The following is a 13,620-nucleotide window of genomic DNA, read 5'->3' as shown; positions in this document are numbered from 1 at the left end:
AGACGAGAAAGACGAAGACTGGGAGTGGGGAGAAGTAATACAAAGGCTGCGCGGTGCTCGGTGTGCCGGCTATCAATGGCAACGAGTTGGGTTCAAGTCGGTAACAACAGGGCAGAGCGCAGGGAGGGATGGGGTGCCGGCGTCATCTGTAGGAAGACGTGAGCAGGTGAGTATCAGACAGGAAGGGCCTGGCACATATAAAACAAACCGATAGGATGTCATGATGGGAGTGTCAAGACATAGACATGCTCATCAGGCTTATGACCCGGCTTGCTGAGGTGGCAGAAGCCATCGCCCTGACGCAAAGACAACAGCAGACAACCTGAATGTACGGAGCGAAAGATTGAGTAACTCGTCGAGAATCGAAATGTTTGAAATCGGCATCGCGCTGGAATCTGGGGTGCGGTTAGCTGGCTGCGATAGGCTAAGCCCTGAGCCACAACGCGCCACCTAAGGATAGCGGGTTTAGGGAGCCTGGGAGCCTGGGAGTCCCCCGCTGGCTAGGCGCTAGGCTAGGCTTAGGACGCCTAAGAAGCCTCACCCATCGTGGCTGTGGTGCAGGCTAAGGAGGCTAAGGGCTTAGGGCCGCTGGGGGCACAGCGGGCACCTCAACTCGTCCAGTTGTCGCGGACCGTGGCCATCCCTCGGCGAGTCTGTGATAAGTGATGCGACGAATCGTGCCAGAGCCCTCAGGCTATGTGCCTATGAGGTATCCGTACATATGTACGTACAATCTTTGCAAGGTCCAGGGTCCCAGGCCGTTGGGCACTCACCACTCACTGGGCACTGGCACAAGTCACTACTGAGCCCTCCAACAAGCCTCGTGCAGATCCCGTCTCTTGCCGATTCAATCCTACGGTCGGAACTGCAACTGCGCATGAACATGAAAACACCTCAACAGGCGGTCAGTGGTAGTGGGAAAAAAGAGCCAGAGAAAACAGAGAACAAGAGCCGCATGCAAGCATGCCACAGAACATTCATCCACTGACCGACCTCCCTCCGCCACCCCTCGCGCCTGTCCCTCACCAATCCATCTGAGCTGCTCATGAGCGTGGTGGTGGCACCTTGGACATGCATGGGAAGAGGCTAGAGCTGTCAGTTCGCTCCTCGCCTGTCAGCGATCATTCCTCTGCACCCTTCTCGTCGGCATGCAGCAGGTACGACACACCGTCCCCCGGCCCCGTCTGAACACTCGAGGCTACTGGAGGACTCAGTCCGGATACGGGAGACTCTGAATGTGATCCCCAACAAACACCCTGTCATGCCACCACGGCATGGTGGGAACACGGCATGCAGCTCAGCCAGGTCGTGCTACTGGCGCCTCTGACAGCTACGCGAATGGGCATCATTCCCATGTGCAGTACGTTGTACGCAATTCTTCTAGACATGTCACGCTTGGTCACAAGACCCTGGTATCTCAAGGGCCCGTCCTAACAGGTGTGTTTCATGTCCTTCTAAACTCTTATATTGTCAAATGAGGCCACACTACCGACCGGGTCCTGCTGCGGTGGGCACTGCAACCCAGATTACTGCTCATGACCTTGATCGTGGGGAGTACCGTCCCTAAATGTTCTGTCTGCCTGCGCTCTACAACCCGTGGAACAACACAGCCCCCCCTCTCTCATAGAGTTGATGTGGATATGGAGCCCGCCATACCGCCATCAAAGTGAGGAGTTCGTCCATAGTTGTTGCGTTCACAAATCAACTCCAGTGCCCGGCTGAGGCGGGATAAGAACAAACTGACATGTCCTTACCAGGAGCAAATTTTCCATACCTTTGACTTCAGGCGAGCCCAGGGTCAGTCTTTCTGTTCTCCGGACCAAGCTATACCAAAATACGATAGCTGGCCGCTCGCCGCCCGCCGCCCCAAACCACCCACGAGTCTCTCCAGCCTCGCTGCCCAAGTACTAGGTTAAACCAGATCACCCAAGCTGCGTTTTGTCGTAGAGCTGCGTCGGCCAGCTCCACACATTTTCATAGCGGCCAAGTATGACGAGAGCTTCGCTCAGACAAGGAAGATGAGGCAGCTTGTTTGGTCCATCCATTACCCACGTTACCTACGTCCTTCACGTCGACCAACGGTCCCCCTGCCAGGTCTGTCGCACACCGCAGTACTGCCTCGCCCATTTTCGGGATACGAGCGCATAAGAGAGGCTTTGAACATACCAAAGGACAGTCCGCCGTCAAAGGTCGGCGCATACTCGGGCACGTCGTCGCGGTTCATTTCACTCCAGCATGGGGAGGGTTCTGGGGCACTGTCCATCAGGTTGCATGCCTCCATGGTCGAGCTGGAGGTCGGTCCGGCACTGGTAGAAGCCGGATGAGGGTTTATTTGGTCCAACTGCTCTGAGGAATATCTTTGCCCGCTGTACCCAGATCCTGACAAAGAGACTATACAACTCGCTGGTGATAAGAGATCGGCCGCCTTTCCAAGGTCCTCGAACCGGTTGCTCGTATACAGAGGTGAGCTGATGGGTTCTGTCGCCGTGGAAGATATCCAATCGTCTCCGGTAGCCCGCTGAAGCGAGGAATCGGGCTGCAGTGAGTCCTTGGGATCGTGTTTGAAATACTCGGCATGACAACGGTCCATGTGGTTGATATAATTGCCCGTGTTAATGAATGGTCTGTGACAGCAATTCGTGTACGGACAGACATAGTGATACCCTGCCGGGGCCCTCCCCTTCGCATTGGCATTCGTGGGATGGTCTGAAGTGCGGGAGTCTTCTCGGCTACAGCGATCAACCACGGAACCCGGCGTTGCGGATGGTGTTTGAATCCCGTTGGCAAGTCCAGGACTGAGAAATGGGGACATAGCAAGTGGACTGGTCAAACCAAGCTGCAGGGCCGGCCCTCCGCTGGCACCTCCTAGGGTACCTGCATCATACCCGGATGCCGACGTGCCAGAAGGGGATGGACAATGCGACTTGACACTTGAACTTGCTGTCATTGTCTCGACGAAATGGTCCTGCCACTGCTCAAACCGATTGTGGTTCCTGAGCTTCACGAGACATTCCCAGAGACCAGCTGGAAGAGTACCGTAGAGCCGCGAAAGATACTGTCTTAAGTGATCTTGAGCGGTTGACGGCTGGCGAGGCCTGTACAGCGCACACCATAGTTCGGGAGTTAGCTGAAGGTACCTGCAGACCGCATCCCGGTGACCATTAAAGTCGGCGTGCTTCAATATCGGCCACCAAAGCACGTTGATCTCACAGGCTTGCTGGCTGGACTGGTTTGTTCGTTTGTTGCCGGCACATCTTTCATCTGGGGACGCGAGCTGAGCTGCGTCGAAACGTCGTAACTGTTGTCGAGGCATCTGACTATGTGAACTGGGTACTGGGCTCGAGACCGTGTTTGGACCACCATATCCATTTTTCTGAGCCGACGGCGAGTTGGTCACCATTGCAGGCATCAGATACGGGCGACGATTGTCTTTCGAATCCATGTGTAACGAAAACTCTGATACAGTTGGTTCCATGGTGTAGGCCGCCCCGCGGCCTTCGCACAACCGGACTGGGCGAGATGGACGAAGCTTTCAACGATGGTGCTTGAACAGAACGGCTTTAAGCGAGTGGTTGCGAAACAAAGTAACGAGGACTTGGGTGACAACTCGAGTTGAATTAAGCTGGCCGGCAGGAATGAACAAAAATTGTTGCAATAATAGGTTCCGTCTAGCAGATGAAAACTGGAGGAGAAGAAGTAATATATGAATGGTGTTGAGTCGAATTTTGCTGTCTGCCTGACCCGGAGTGTCGGTCAGGATTCGTGGATCTTCTTCCCAATCCAGATGTCATCCGAGTCTTGCGGTCGATTCGGCGCAGGAATATGCAGGACGAACCAGTCTTGTGGGATATTTTTGTGTCTATCATGCAATGCTAGGCTGCCTGCGTTCTTCCCGCAGATGCTTATGCCTCGGCTTCAAGTCGTGGCTATTGTGAGAGTGACGAACATGAGGCTCTGTTAGTGGAACGAATGGCAACTCGTGGCGACTGTTTGATCCGGCGGCCAGACACAGCCTCATCTTTTGCGCGAGAATGTAATCAGCCGACAAAAATGAAGCGGGTGTCTGGGCGAGGAACCGGGCGCGGTCGAGATGGCTCTTCAAAGAGGCTGCTTGTGAGCGCGCCCAGCTGTCGCGCCCAGCACTGACGCCCAGCACTGACGCCAGCTGTCCCTCCAATATTCTTCTGCGCCTGACAGACCGTGTTCGGACCCGTTGTGGTGCTGCGGGTAGAGCACAACGTGCATCGAGTAGTATATGCATACCGTGCGCGCAGACCCGAAGTGAATCACGCAGGTTTCCCTATGCCGTCTCTTTGCTATCTCTCGGCGAGCCCGGGGCAAGGCAATCAATGAGGCTCCTTAGGCTTCTTAGGCCACAGCTTGCGCCGCCAAACCGGTGGCAAGGCAAATGTGGCTAAGCAGCCTTAGCCCTAGTGCTGAGTCACATCCCTCGTGTTTGTGATCCGTAACCAACGGGTTGCAATGCGTACGACGCAATGATACATTGGGAGCGGGTTGTCCCTGTGCGACAGATACATCGTCTAGCGTCCGTTTATCCTCAGGGCAATCGTCCTCGAGACTTTGGGAAAGGGTAGCATATTCGGCCGGGTGCGGGACATCTACCATCTGCATCCAGATGTACCCTGCTATCAGCCGGATGGCCAGCGGCTTGCCTTAATGAGGCAGCACCAACCGACTCGTCTGTCATCGTCGACCAATGCTAAGATGCTGCTCCGGGAACGCCTAGAATCACGGCCACTCGCATGTGAAATTACGCGGCCAAGGCATAATGACCGTCCCTGTGATCTTCAGTGAAGCCAACAGCATTTTCTCCATCTCGCCGGCGATCAGGGCAGTTGGGCGGAATAGAAAGTCGTGGCATCGCTGACAAGGCTGGACACATCGGGAAACTGACTGTGCTCTAAAGATTCCATGAGTTCCACCTGCTGTTGTTGACTCAGGGTTGGCACTTGATAGGTCGGAGGGTAAGACTGCTGCATGTAGCGCGAATACTCTTGCCCGAATGATGCCAAGTATGGCAGGTCGTCATAGTTGATGTCTGGTGAGCCGGTTATACCTGGAATGACCCCTGGTATCATCGGACCACCAGTCCAACAGCTCGAACCTTTCGTGGTCGCAGGGAGGTAGCCGTCCGTACTGTGTGGGTCGAATCCCGGCAGGCTGTAGTGGAGAGTCTGCATGTCAGTTTGCAGGGCTGGGGTCGTCATATACTGATCGTTGGTTGCTTGTGGCTGGGTAGACACGGTTCTCACGTCCGGATGGGGAAATGGTTGCTTCGAATGGTTCATGTAACTGGCTGCCGCATTCTTGAAGCTATGAGTGGCCGTGTGGGTGCTGTGGGTGGAGTGAGGTGACTGTGTACTGTAGAGCGAGGTGTTTGCTGTACTTGCCGGGCTGTTGGCAACTTGTGACGCTGATGAACTGACGTCCTGTGCGGTGGACGAGACATAATCAGATTGCGGGGAATCGGCAGCTTTGTCCACTTCGTATGCCTTCAAACATCCGAGCACAAGGTTCTCGTAAAGTTGTTGAGCGGACCTGACGCCAGGCCAACGATCTGCGCAAAGATCAATCGCTTGCAAGGCGTCCTTGATTTGTACCTGGACTTCCTCCAATGGATGCTGCTGGCGAATACCAGGATACGACAGACACCAGAGGACGGTGTTGAGGGCCATGAATATGGCCTGTGTGAAGATCCAGGTGATGTCAATGAGTCGTGCTTCCACCTGGCGTTTCTGGAGTTGAATGTTAAACACCGCTGCGGCATAGCACCGCTGCGCGGCATCGAATGATGGATTCGGGATTTGAGGTGACGGGCGATACATGAATACTATCATCGTGTTTTTCCTCCCAATGAACCTAGAGAGCGAAACACTATGTCAGTAGCTGTAAGGCCACGCGTTCTGACCTGATCACTGGTGTTTGGGTATCTGCGCGTATGAACATACCAACTCTCACTAAGTCCTGAACCTTCATCATTCTTTGGACACTCCCGAACCCAATCATCAATCTTTTTCAGCATCATGCTGAACCAAGGGTCAGTGTCCGAAGCGGGAGATTCTCGCTTTCTGAGGTATAAAGTCCGCCTAATCTCGGCCTGGAGAAGTCGCATTTTGAGGAAATGGACCGAAATACATTTTTTCATGATTGGATGATGCCCTTGGAGTAGGCCGTCTGCAGTGATGAATTTGTCGTCGCAAAGCTCAAAGAAGTTCACGTTGATGTTGTCGATCGTGACCCCAAAAGCACTCGGTCTCCCCAGGCTGTGAGAGAGGCCGTATTCCATTGATGTGATGATCCAAAACAATCGGCGCCGCATATCAACCTCGAGGGCGTTCGGGCGAGCCCCGGAAGACGGTCTATGAATAGTCTCTTCCTCGCACAGTCCGAGTTCCAGACATAATTTGGCAGCCATGCCCACGACCCAGTATGCTGCTGTCCTCGTTGGCGTAAGTAGCGAGTACTGAGCGATCAGGGCGAAACATTGCAACGTAGACAAGTCCATCTTTTGTACCGCCCCCGTCAGAAATGGCAGAGCAGCCAAATAGTAGCTGTCAGCAAGGCCAGCGTATTGTGTATCAAGTTTCTGCATGCTAATTGCAATCACCATACGGACTTGAAAATTGAGGGTCGGGTCGGTAGAACCATCGTAAACAGCGTGCAGTTCTTGACGAAAGGAGGGCTCGTGGAGTAATGGCAGCATATACTGGGCTTTGACCATGTATATCTGGACCAAGTTATCCATGAGTTCCCGATTCGGTAGGTCGGGAGCGGCGACTGAGCTGATCAGAGGATAGACCTTGGACGTTGGTTTGCTGCTCTCGGCATCAAACTTCTGCTTGATCTCTTGTGCGGCATGATGTGGCACGACATCCTGGATGGTTCTTTTCGCGGAACTTTGTTTTGCGAATTCCATCACGAAGCGCGTGACGGCAATCCCACTTGAAGGGCCCAGGAAGCGGCCGTCGTCGGTCTCACTGAATTTGACCAGGCCGGCCGCGCGCGCCATAGACTCGTGGTCAAGATCATAGTCCTCCTCTTGCTCCAGCGCCTTGAGTTCTTCGTTGAGTTTGCGGACGGTCTCCTGCAAGGAGGTAATGTACGCCCTCGGAATGGTTCTGTTCTTTGCGGAATCGTAATACTCGCAGTGGGCATTGCTTCGCTCACACGGTTGGCAACGGGGAAGGGTCGGGTCACACCTCGTCTTCCTCTATGACCAGTTCATCAATAATAGTCTGAGAGGGGTTCGATGTGCCAGCGTACCTGCCTACACCGCACGCAGGCGGTAACAGTGTGATGGACTTTTTCGTGCGACCGCGCCTGCCCGGGCGACTCGGCCATGGCCGCATCTTGGCCCTCAGCCATCAAGAAGGGCCGATATGTTTTTCTCTGAAGACTTCTGCGCGTGCTGCAAAGATCTAACGCCTTCTCCTCATAGTTCGCACCCGGCCTAACGAACCCGAAGATGGGCGAAGCATTGGGGCTGTCTGGGGCAGGTGTTCATTGTAACGTCGTGTCGTCGTGTACGGTAGGAGTAAAATAACAGTCGTGCAGCCTAGAAGAGCCCGTCAGCCACTTGAACGGCGAATAGACAAAGCTGCCGGAGAATCTGGACGGTGTTCGGTGTACGCCGTACGGATACAGCAAGCAATCTGCAGGTTTAGAGGAGGTGGTCCATACACTTCAATTGCGGCGGCTGCAAATCACCCCGGGATGGCTACCTTAGTTGGGCAGCCCAGTAGAATCTAGATGCATACCTACCGAGTAATAATATGTAGAGTGGACGCGGCGGTAGCCGCTGGACAATATGTACAGTATCAGGACGACGTGCATTAATATGGCGGGGTTCGAAGCAGACGCCTGTTACTGGCAGAGGGCCTGGACTTTGACAGTTTTCGGGTGCCGTGCCTCCAGTGCCGCGCTGAAGAACCAAGCGGGAGTTCGGCAAGCTCCATTCATCAATGGCGAGGTTCGAGAGCGTGTGGACTCATGCAGCCCTTGTACCTAGATAGGTGATTAGGTTCAATTGAAAGCCCCAAGCCCCGGGGCGAGCAACCCTTCCGCCGTCCTCCCGGGGTGGTTCAGGGATTAGGGAGGATTCGGAGGGGACTTTTAGGGGTCGGCGGGTACAACTAATACTGCCTAAGGCACCTAATCACTAGGGCGTGATTGTCGCAGCGGCACCACTTTCTTCCATTGGTGCTCCAAGAACATGTCCGATTGTGCTCCCGTGCACTATCTGCCGCCTTGTTACATAGACTGTTACACCTAGTGACTAGTAGAACAACAGCAATGAGAGAACTTCTCATTACCCTCTTGATGCTCCCCTGCGAAACCCCTGTCCTGTCTGACAATCGAGGAAAGGACACAAGAATCCGGCATCCGAATGAAACGGACACCATCCCAACTGGGACCATCGTCTGATATTCATCTTCGAACCCCGCGCGGCACAGAATATGGCTAAGACCGAGTCTGTCGAGGCTCTTCTGAACCCTTCGTTACGGGTATCTAGACCTGTCGCAGCGTGCTCACGATGTCGGTCGGCGAAGATTAAATGCGACGGCAAGTTGCCTGCTTGTTCTGCTTGTGAACGGTCGGGAAAATCAAACAGCTGCACCAGCGCCAACGATGAGTTCGCCCGAGGGAAAGAAAGAAGCTATGTTGCTGCTCTAGAGGCCACTGCCCAGAGACTGCAGAAGAGAGTAGACAACGCCAAAGCGCAATATGCTAGCCACAATGCCATCTCCGGCTCAGCTCTGCGATCAGGGCATCCTCAAACGCGAAAACCCAGCGGGACCCGGAGAAAGGAGGCCACTGATGTTGATGAGCTGGTCAGCGACTTTGGGTTTTTGACCGTCAATGCCACCTCGCGCGACTTCCACGGCTTCACTGCCACCATGTCCTTTGCCAAACTCCTGCTGTCCGCTGCGACAAGGAATGAGCTCCCTCCGCTCGAAAACCGGGCACTTCCACCACGTTATGCCGTTACCCCAATGATCAATCAATATCTTGAGAACGTATACGTCTTGTTCCCCTTCTTTTCGGAAACCGAGTTGATGAGCAGTCTTTCTCGGATTTATCACGAGTCCGCTACTGTTCCATCTTCGGTGAGCCCGTTGGATGTGTGGAATGTGCGTCTGATCCTGGCCATTGCGTACGCCTCAAGCTCTCAACAAAAGGGCGACGAAAACGACAAGACAGCGCTGCAGCATGTGGCAGCGGCTAGGGGTCTGGCAAACTACGTCCTTCATCCTGGTTCCCTCTCGGGCCTTCAGGCTCTTCTCTTGTTGGTGCAATATGCATTGGTCGATCCAGCCCATTTTGACAGCTGGTATCTGGTGGGCATGGCATCGCGCCTCATGGTCGATCTGGGACTGCACTGTGAACTCCCTCCCGAGACCAAGATCAGCAAGGACGCATTGGATCTTCGACGCAGAGTATTCCATTGCACCTACGCCCTGGACCGTCTGGTGAGCATGTCGCTAGACCGAGCATTCTCCTTTACCGACGACTCAGCTCCGGATGTTCCTCTACCGGAATCATCATCCGACCCATCTTCTTCACAGCTGTTCCTACGTTCCACAAAACCGTCATTGTATCTGTTCGATGTCCGTCGAGTCCAGTCAGCTTTCTACCAAACAACGAGGTGGTCTTCTCGCTCTCAATGGCCGCTAGCGACCGCAGCGACGTATTCCAGCTCAGTGTCGAATGATATCCACGCCTGGTATTCGACAATACCGACGACTCTGTCCCAACGCCATCTCATGCTCTTTAACCTTGAGAGACTGTACTCCCAAATTCTGGTGGTGTCGCCAAACCCAAAAGTACCTGCGGCCAGTATGACGGATCTCAACAAGGAGCTTGTGTTTGAGTACTCGGCTCAATATGCAGAGCTCTTACAGTCCATTACTCAAGACGTTAGCTGGCATGCATACTTGACTTATGCCGACATCTGCCGGGCAAAATATGTCGGCCAGAAATTTGTGGAAGTGATGTGGTCTGATTTTGACCGCTTGGTAGGTACGACCTCGCGTGCCATCCGAGGCGATTCGCCGCTTTCGAGAAACATACCTTTGGACAACAGTCAACGCGCCACTATTTGCCTGCGCAGGATCATCGAGATTCTAGACTTTGCTCGCCATCGCTGGTCGATGCCGGAGATGAGAGAAAAATTCGAACAAGAGTCAGCTGTTCTCTTCTCACGGCTTAAAAGCAGACAAATGGATGCAAACCCCATACAGTATACGAGCGCATCCAGTACGCCGTCCAACAACAGCATCGGATATGGGGACCTGGTGGGCAACCATTTCACACAGTACCCTTACGGTGCCACATCATTTACCCAGCTGCCCAGCCCTCCTGCGGTGACCCAGGACAGTCAACAACGGCGTTTGATTACCCCACCCCAAGGATCTCTCCCTCGCCGAAGCTATGAGTTCTTTGGTGGCGGGCGGAATCGAGAATGATCGCGCACATCACTTTAGTTAGCGCTTGCAAGGGATATGTACACGAGCCGCGAGACGAGACACGATGCGCACAAGGCAGATGCCACGCAAGCAAACCATGTCGATCTCGTTAGCATTAGGCCAATCTATCACTAACCCTCCATAATGTCACTTTCGGGCACGGGGATATGGCTGTCAGCCCCAGGATATTGGGGTTTACGGTTTACACGCTGCTGTCAACTGAGACCTTTCAGCCGCACGTGTCTGCCCCGGCACTGCTTATTGGCCTCAACACAGTATGGCAAAGCTAGGTCTCCATTAGGGCGAGAAGAGTAGCAACCAGGTCGCCATATAACAAGGGCTATTCGCAGTGAGGGAGTAGCCGCGGATTCTAGGTCTCGACATTTTGATCACCTCTTGTTTCGCCTGTCTACTTGCTTCCGAGGCCGCTGTCGCAATATTAATATTATCCTGTAGGGCAAACACACGACTCGCCGGCCACACCGAAGAGACGTCAAGTCCCGAGGCGGTCCGTTCACATTTGAAGGCCGAGGATCATCATCAGCGACTTGTACTCTGCACCGTGACAGGATCGTCTGTTCCCTCCTGCTGTTGCGACGACAGGATACGAAGCTGCGGAGTCGGGCGCAGGCAATGTCAAGCCCCGGCCGCGCAGCCTGCCGATGACATCATCCTGTCCTTGGACCTCAGGCTCCCGACGCGAATAATCGACTGAGGACCTTCAACAGTTGACCGCGACATTTTTCACCCGCCTCTTCCCTATGTCTCGGCCTGTTTGCAAGGTATAGGCTGGCGTGTTGGTTGTGGCGGTAGGGTCGGTCAATGTGGGCGTTGCTCTCCTGCTAGTCATGGTTCGCTTTACTCGCGGCGTCCTGCTTTTCACGGCTTTGGCAGCAGCTGCGCCAGCGGAAACTCCCTCGCATATTGAACCACTTCAACAAGTCCTCGCAAAGCAGTCGAAATCACAGCCTTCTCCAAGACCTCTCCAGGGGAGGTTTCTACATATCACAGGTACAGCGCAACGACCTACCTCTGCAGTCTCCGTATGTTCTTGCTGACCATTCGGCCCTAGACATCCATCCCGACCCCTTCTACCTAGCCGGTTCCGACCCTGACGAGGCTTGCCACCGGGGCAAAGGACAGGCCGGATACTATGGTGCAGAAGTCACAAGTTGCGACACACCGTTCTCACTGGTCAACGCCACATTCCGGTGGATCAAAGAGCATCTGAAGGATCAGGTTGATTTTGTCGTGTGGACAGGAGACTCTGCCCGACATGATAATGACGACCATTTTCCTCGAACCGATAAATCCGTCATTCATCTCAATGAGTTTATTGTGGACAAGTTCGTGGAGGTGTTTGGCAAGACCGACAACGTCGATGACCCCGATCCCACCAACGATTTCGTCGTCCCAATCGTGCCTACTTTCGGAAACAACGATATCCTACCTCACAACATCTTTTCCCCTGGGCCGAATAAGTGGACTCGGTCGTATAGTGAGATTTGGGAGAGATTTGTCCCTCAGGCTCAACGCCACTCGTTTGCAAGAGGAGGATGGTTTTTCACAGAAGTCATACCAGACAAATTGGCAGTCTTCAGCCTCAACACCTTGTACTTTTTCGATTCGAACTCGGCAGTCGACGGGTGTGACTCGAAAAACGACCCGGGATACGAGCATATGGAATGGCTGCGAGTCCAGTTGCACTTCCTGCGGGAACGAGGAATGAAAGCTATCCTGATAGGCCATGTCCCACCTGCGAGAACAGAAAGCAAACAAAACTGGGACGAAAGTTGTTACCAGAAATACACGTTGTGGATGCGCCAGTATCGAGACGTGATTATCTCGTCCCTGTTTGGCCATATGAACATAGACCATTTTATGTTCCAAGATGTGAAGGACTTGATTTACAAGTTCGCCATTGATGGCGTCGATGATGAAGTTGGCCGATCGAAAGGATTCCTGCCGGAACCGGAATCACACAATGACACTTTTACTATCGCTGCGAAGACACAATATTTGAATGAATTGCGGTCTAAATGGTCGAATCTACCGCGGCCTCCTCCAGGGCATTCTTATTTGACGCCGGAAGATCACGAGGTACTGTCGGACCTCGTTGAGATCGAAAAGAAGAAGAAGAAAAAGAGGAAGCGAGTTGAAGAATTCCTGAAAGAAATTGGCGGTCCATGGGGGGAGAGGTTTAGTGTGAGTCTGGATTCACCTAGTGTTGTTCCCAACTTCTACCCGACACTTCGGATTGTGGAATACAACGTTACGGGAATGGATGATCATCATCCGGCCCCGAGAGCAATAGGAACTCCTGCGAAAGAGTCCGATTTAGGACACACCGGCGATCTCGAAGACGCTCTCTTAAATGCGAGCGAGGCCTACCTGGATTTCATTAACGAAGCAGAAGATGGGGTACATGAACTGAAAAAGAAAAAGAAAAGGAAGGGCAAGAAGAAGAAGCACGGAAAGAAGAAACCAAAATTCCCCATCCCTCAGCCTCCATCTAAAACTGCACCACCGGGACCAGGCTATTCCCCGCAGTCGCTATCTCTGATCTCCTTCACTCAGTACTTTGCCAATTTGACCGCGATCCATGGGAAAATACAACAGGATCAGACTCTCAAAGAGCCCTACAAACATTTCAGCTATCAGAAGCTCTACACCACCAATAATGACAGCAAGTACGGGATGCCGGACTTGACTGTGCGGTCATGGCTGGATCTCGCGGAGAGGATCGGAAGAAACCAGCTGCCTCGGTCGGATGGACAAGACTCTGGACCAGAGTTAAGTGAGCAGCCAGAAATCGGGGGCATTGGGGAAGAAGAGAAGAAAAAGACGAAGACGGCAAAGAATCACCTTTGGAAGGTATTTGTCAAGAGAGCGTTTGTATATACGAAACCGGACGGCGAGATTGACCAGGATTTTGGGTGATAGAGGGCAAAGAGCATCAAACACACCACTGGCCGCGGATCTGGCATCTTGAACGGCTTGACGATACATATGAGTGATGGATATGAAAATAATACCTTCTGGCCGTGTTGTGCATAGATACTTTGTGGTTTTGAGTACCGAACAGGCTCTTATGGTGGAATCGGGGACAGAGATACCTCAGACATGGCATCTT

The 13,620-nt window shown here is 53.4% G+C and overlaps 3 protein-coding genes across 3 annotated transcripts; 2 read left to right on the top strand and 1 right to left on the bottom strand.

Moving 5' to 3' along the window:
- Positions 1 to 4,847: 4,847 nt before the first annotated feature.
- Positions 4,848 to 7,362, bottom strand: A1O3_09901 (uncharacterized protein; the record flags this gene model as incomplete). Its single annotated transcript, XM_007739992.1, has 3 exons — positions 4,848 to 5,880; positions 5,970 to 7,231; positions 7,285 to 7,362. 3 exons carry the CDS (start codon positions 7,360 to 7,362, stop codon positions 4,848 to 4,850), a joined length of 2,373 nt encoding a protein of 790 aa, XP_007738182.1.
- A 1,115-nt stretch (positions 7,363 to 8,477) lies between these two features.
- A1O3_09900 (uncharacterized protein) lies at positions 8,478 to 10,487 on the top strand (the record flags this gene model as incomplete). The annotated part of the gene is made up of 1 exon (XM_007739991.1): positions 8,478 to 10,487. One exon carries the CDS (start codon positions 8,478 to 8,480, stop codon positions 10,485 to 10,487), a length of 2,010 nt encoding a protein of 669 aa, XP_007738181.1.
- Positions 10,488 to 11,335: 848 nt separating this feature from the next.
- On the top strand, positions 11,336 to 13,427 carry A1O3_09899 (uncharacterized protein; the record flags this gene model as incomplete). Its single annotated transcript, XM_007739990.1, has 2 exons — positions 11,336 to 11,498; positions 11,560 to 13,427. 2 exons carry the CDS (start codon positions 11,336 to 11,338, stop codon positions 13,425 to 13,427), a joined length of 2,031 nt encoding a protein of 676 aa, XP_007738180.1.
- Between the last annotated feature and the right edge of the window lie 193 nt (positions 13,428 to 13,620).

The sequence above is a fragment of the Capronia epimyces genome (genome assembly GCF_000585565.1).
Source record: "Capronia epimyces CBS 606.96 chromosome Unknown aczIQ-supercont1.10, whole genome shotgun sequence".
Classification (NCBI taxonomy): Eukaryota; Fungi; Ascomycota; class Eurotiomycetes; order Chaetothyriales; family Herpotrichiellaceae; genus Capronia; species Capronia epimyces.
Note: the sequence above shows the minus strand (reverse complement) of the source record. Positions and strands in the feature narration are given on the sequence as shown.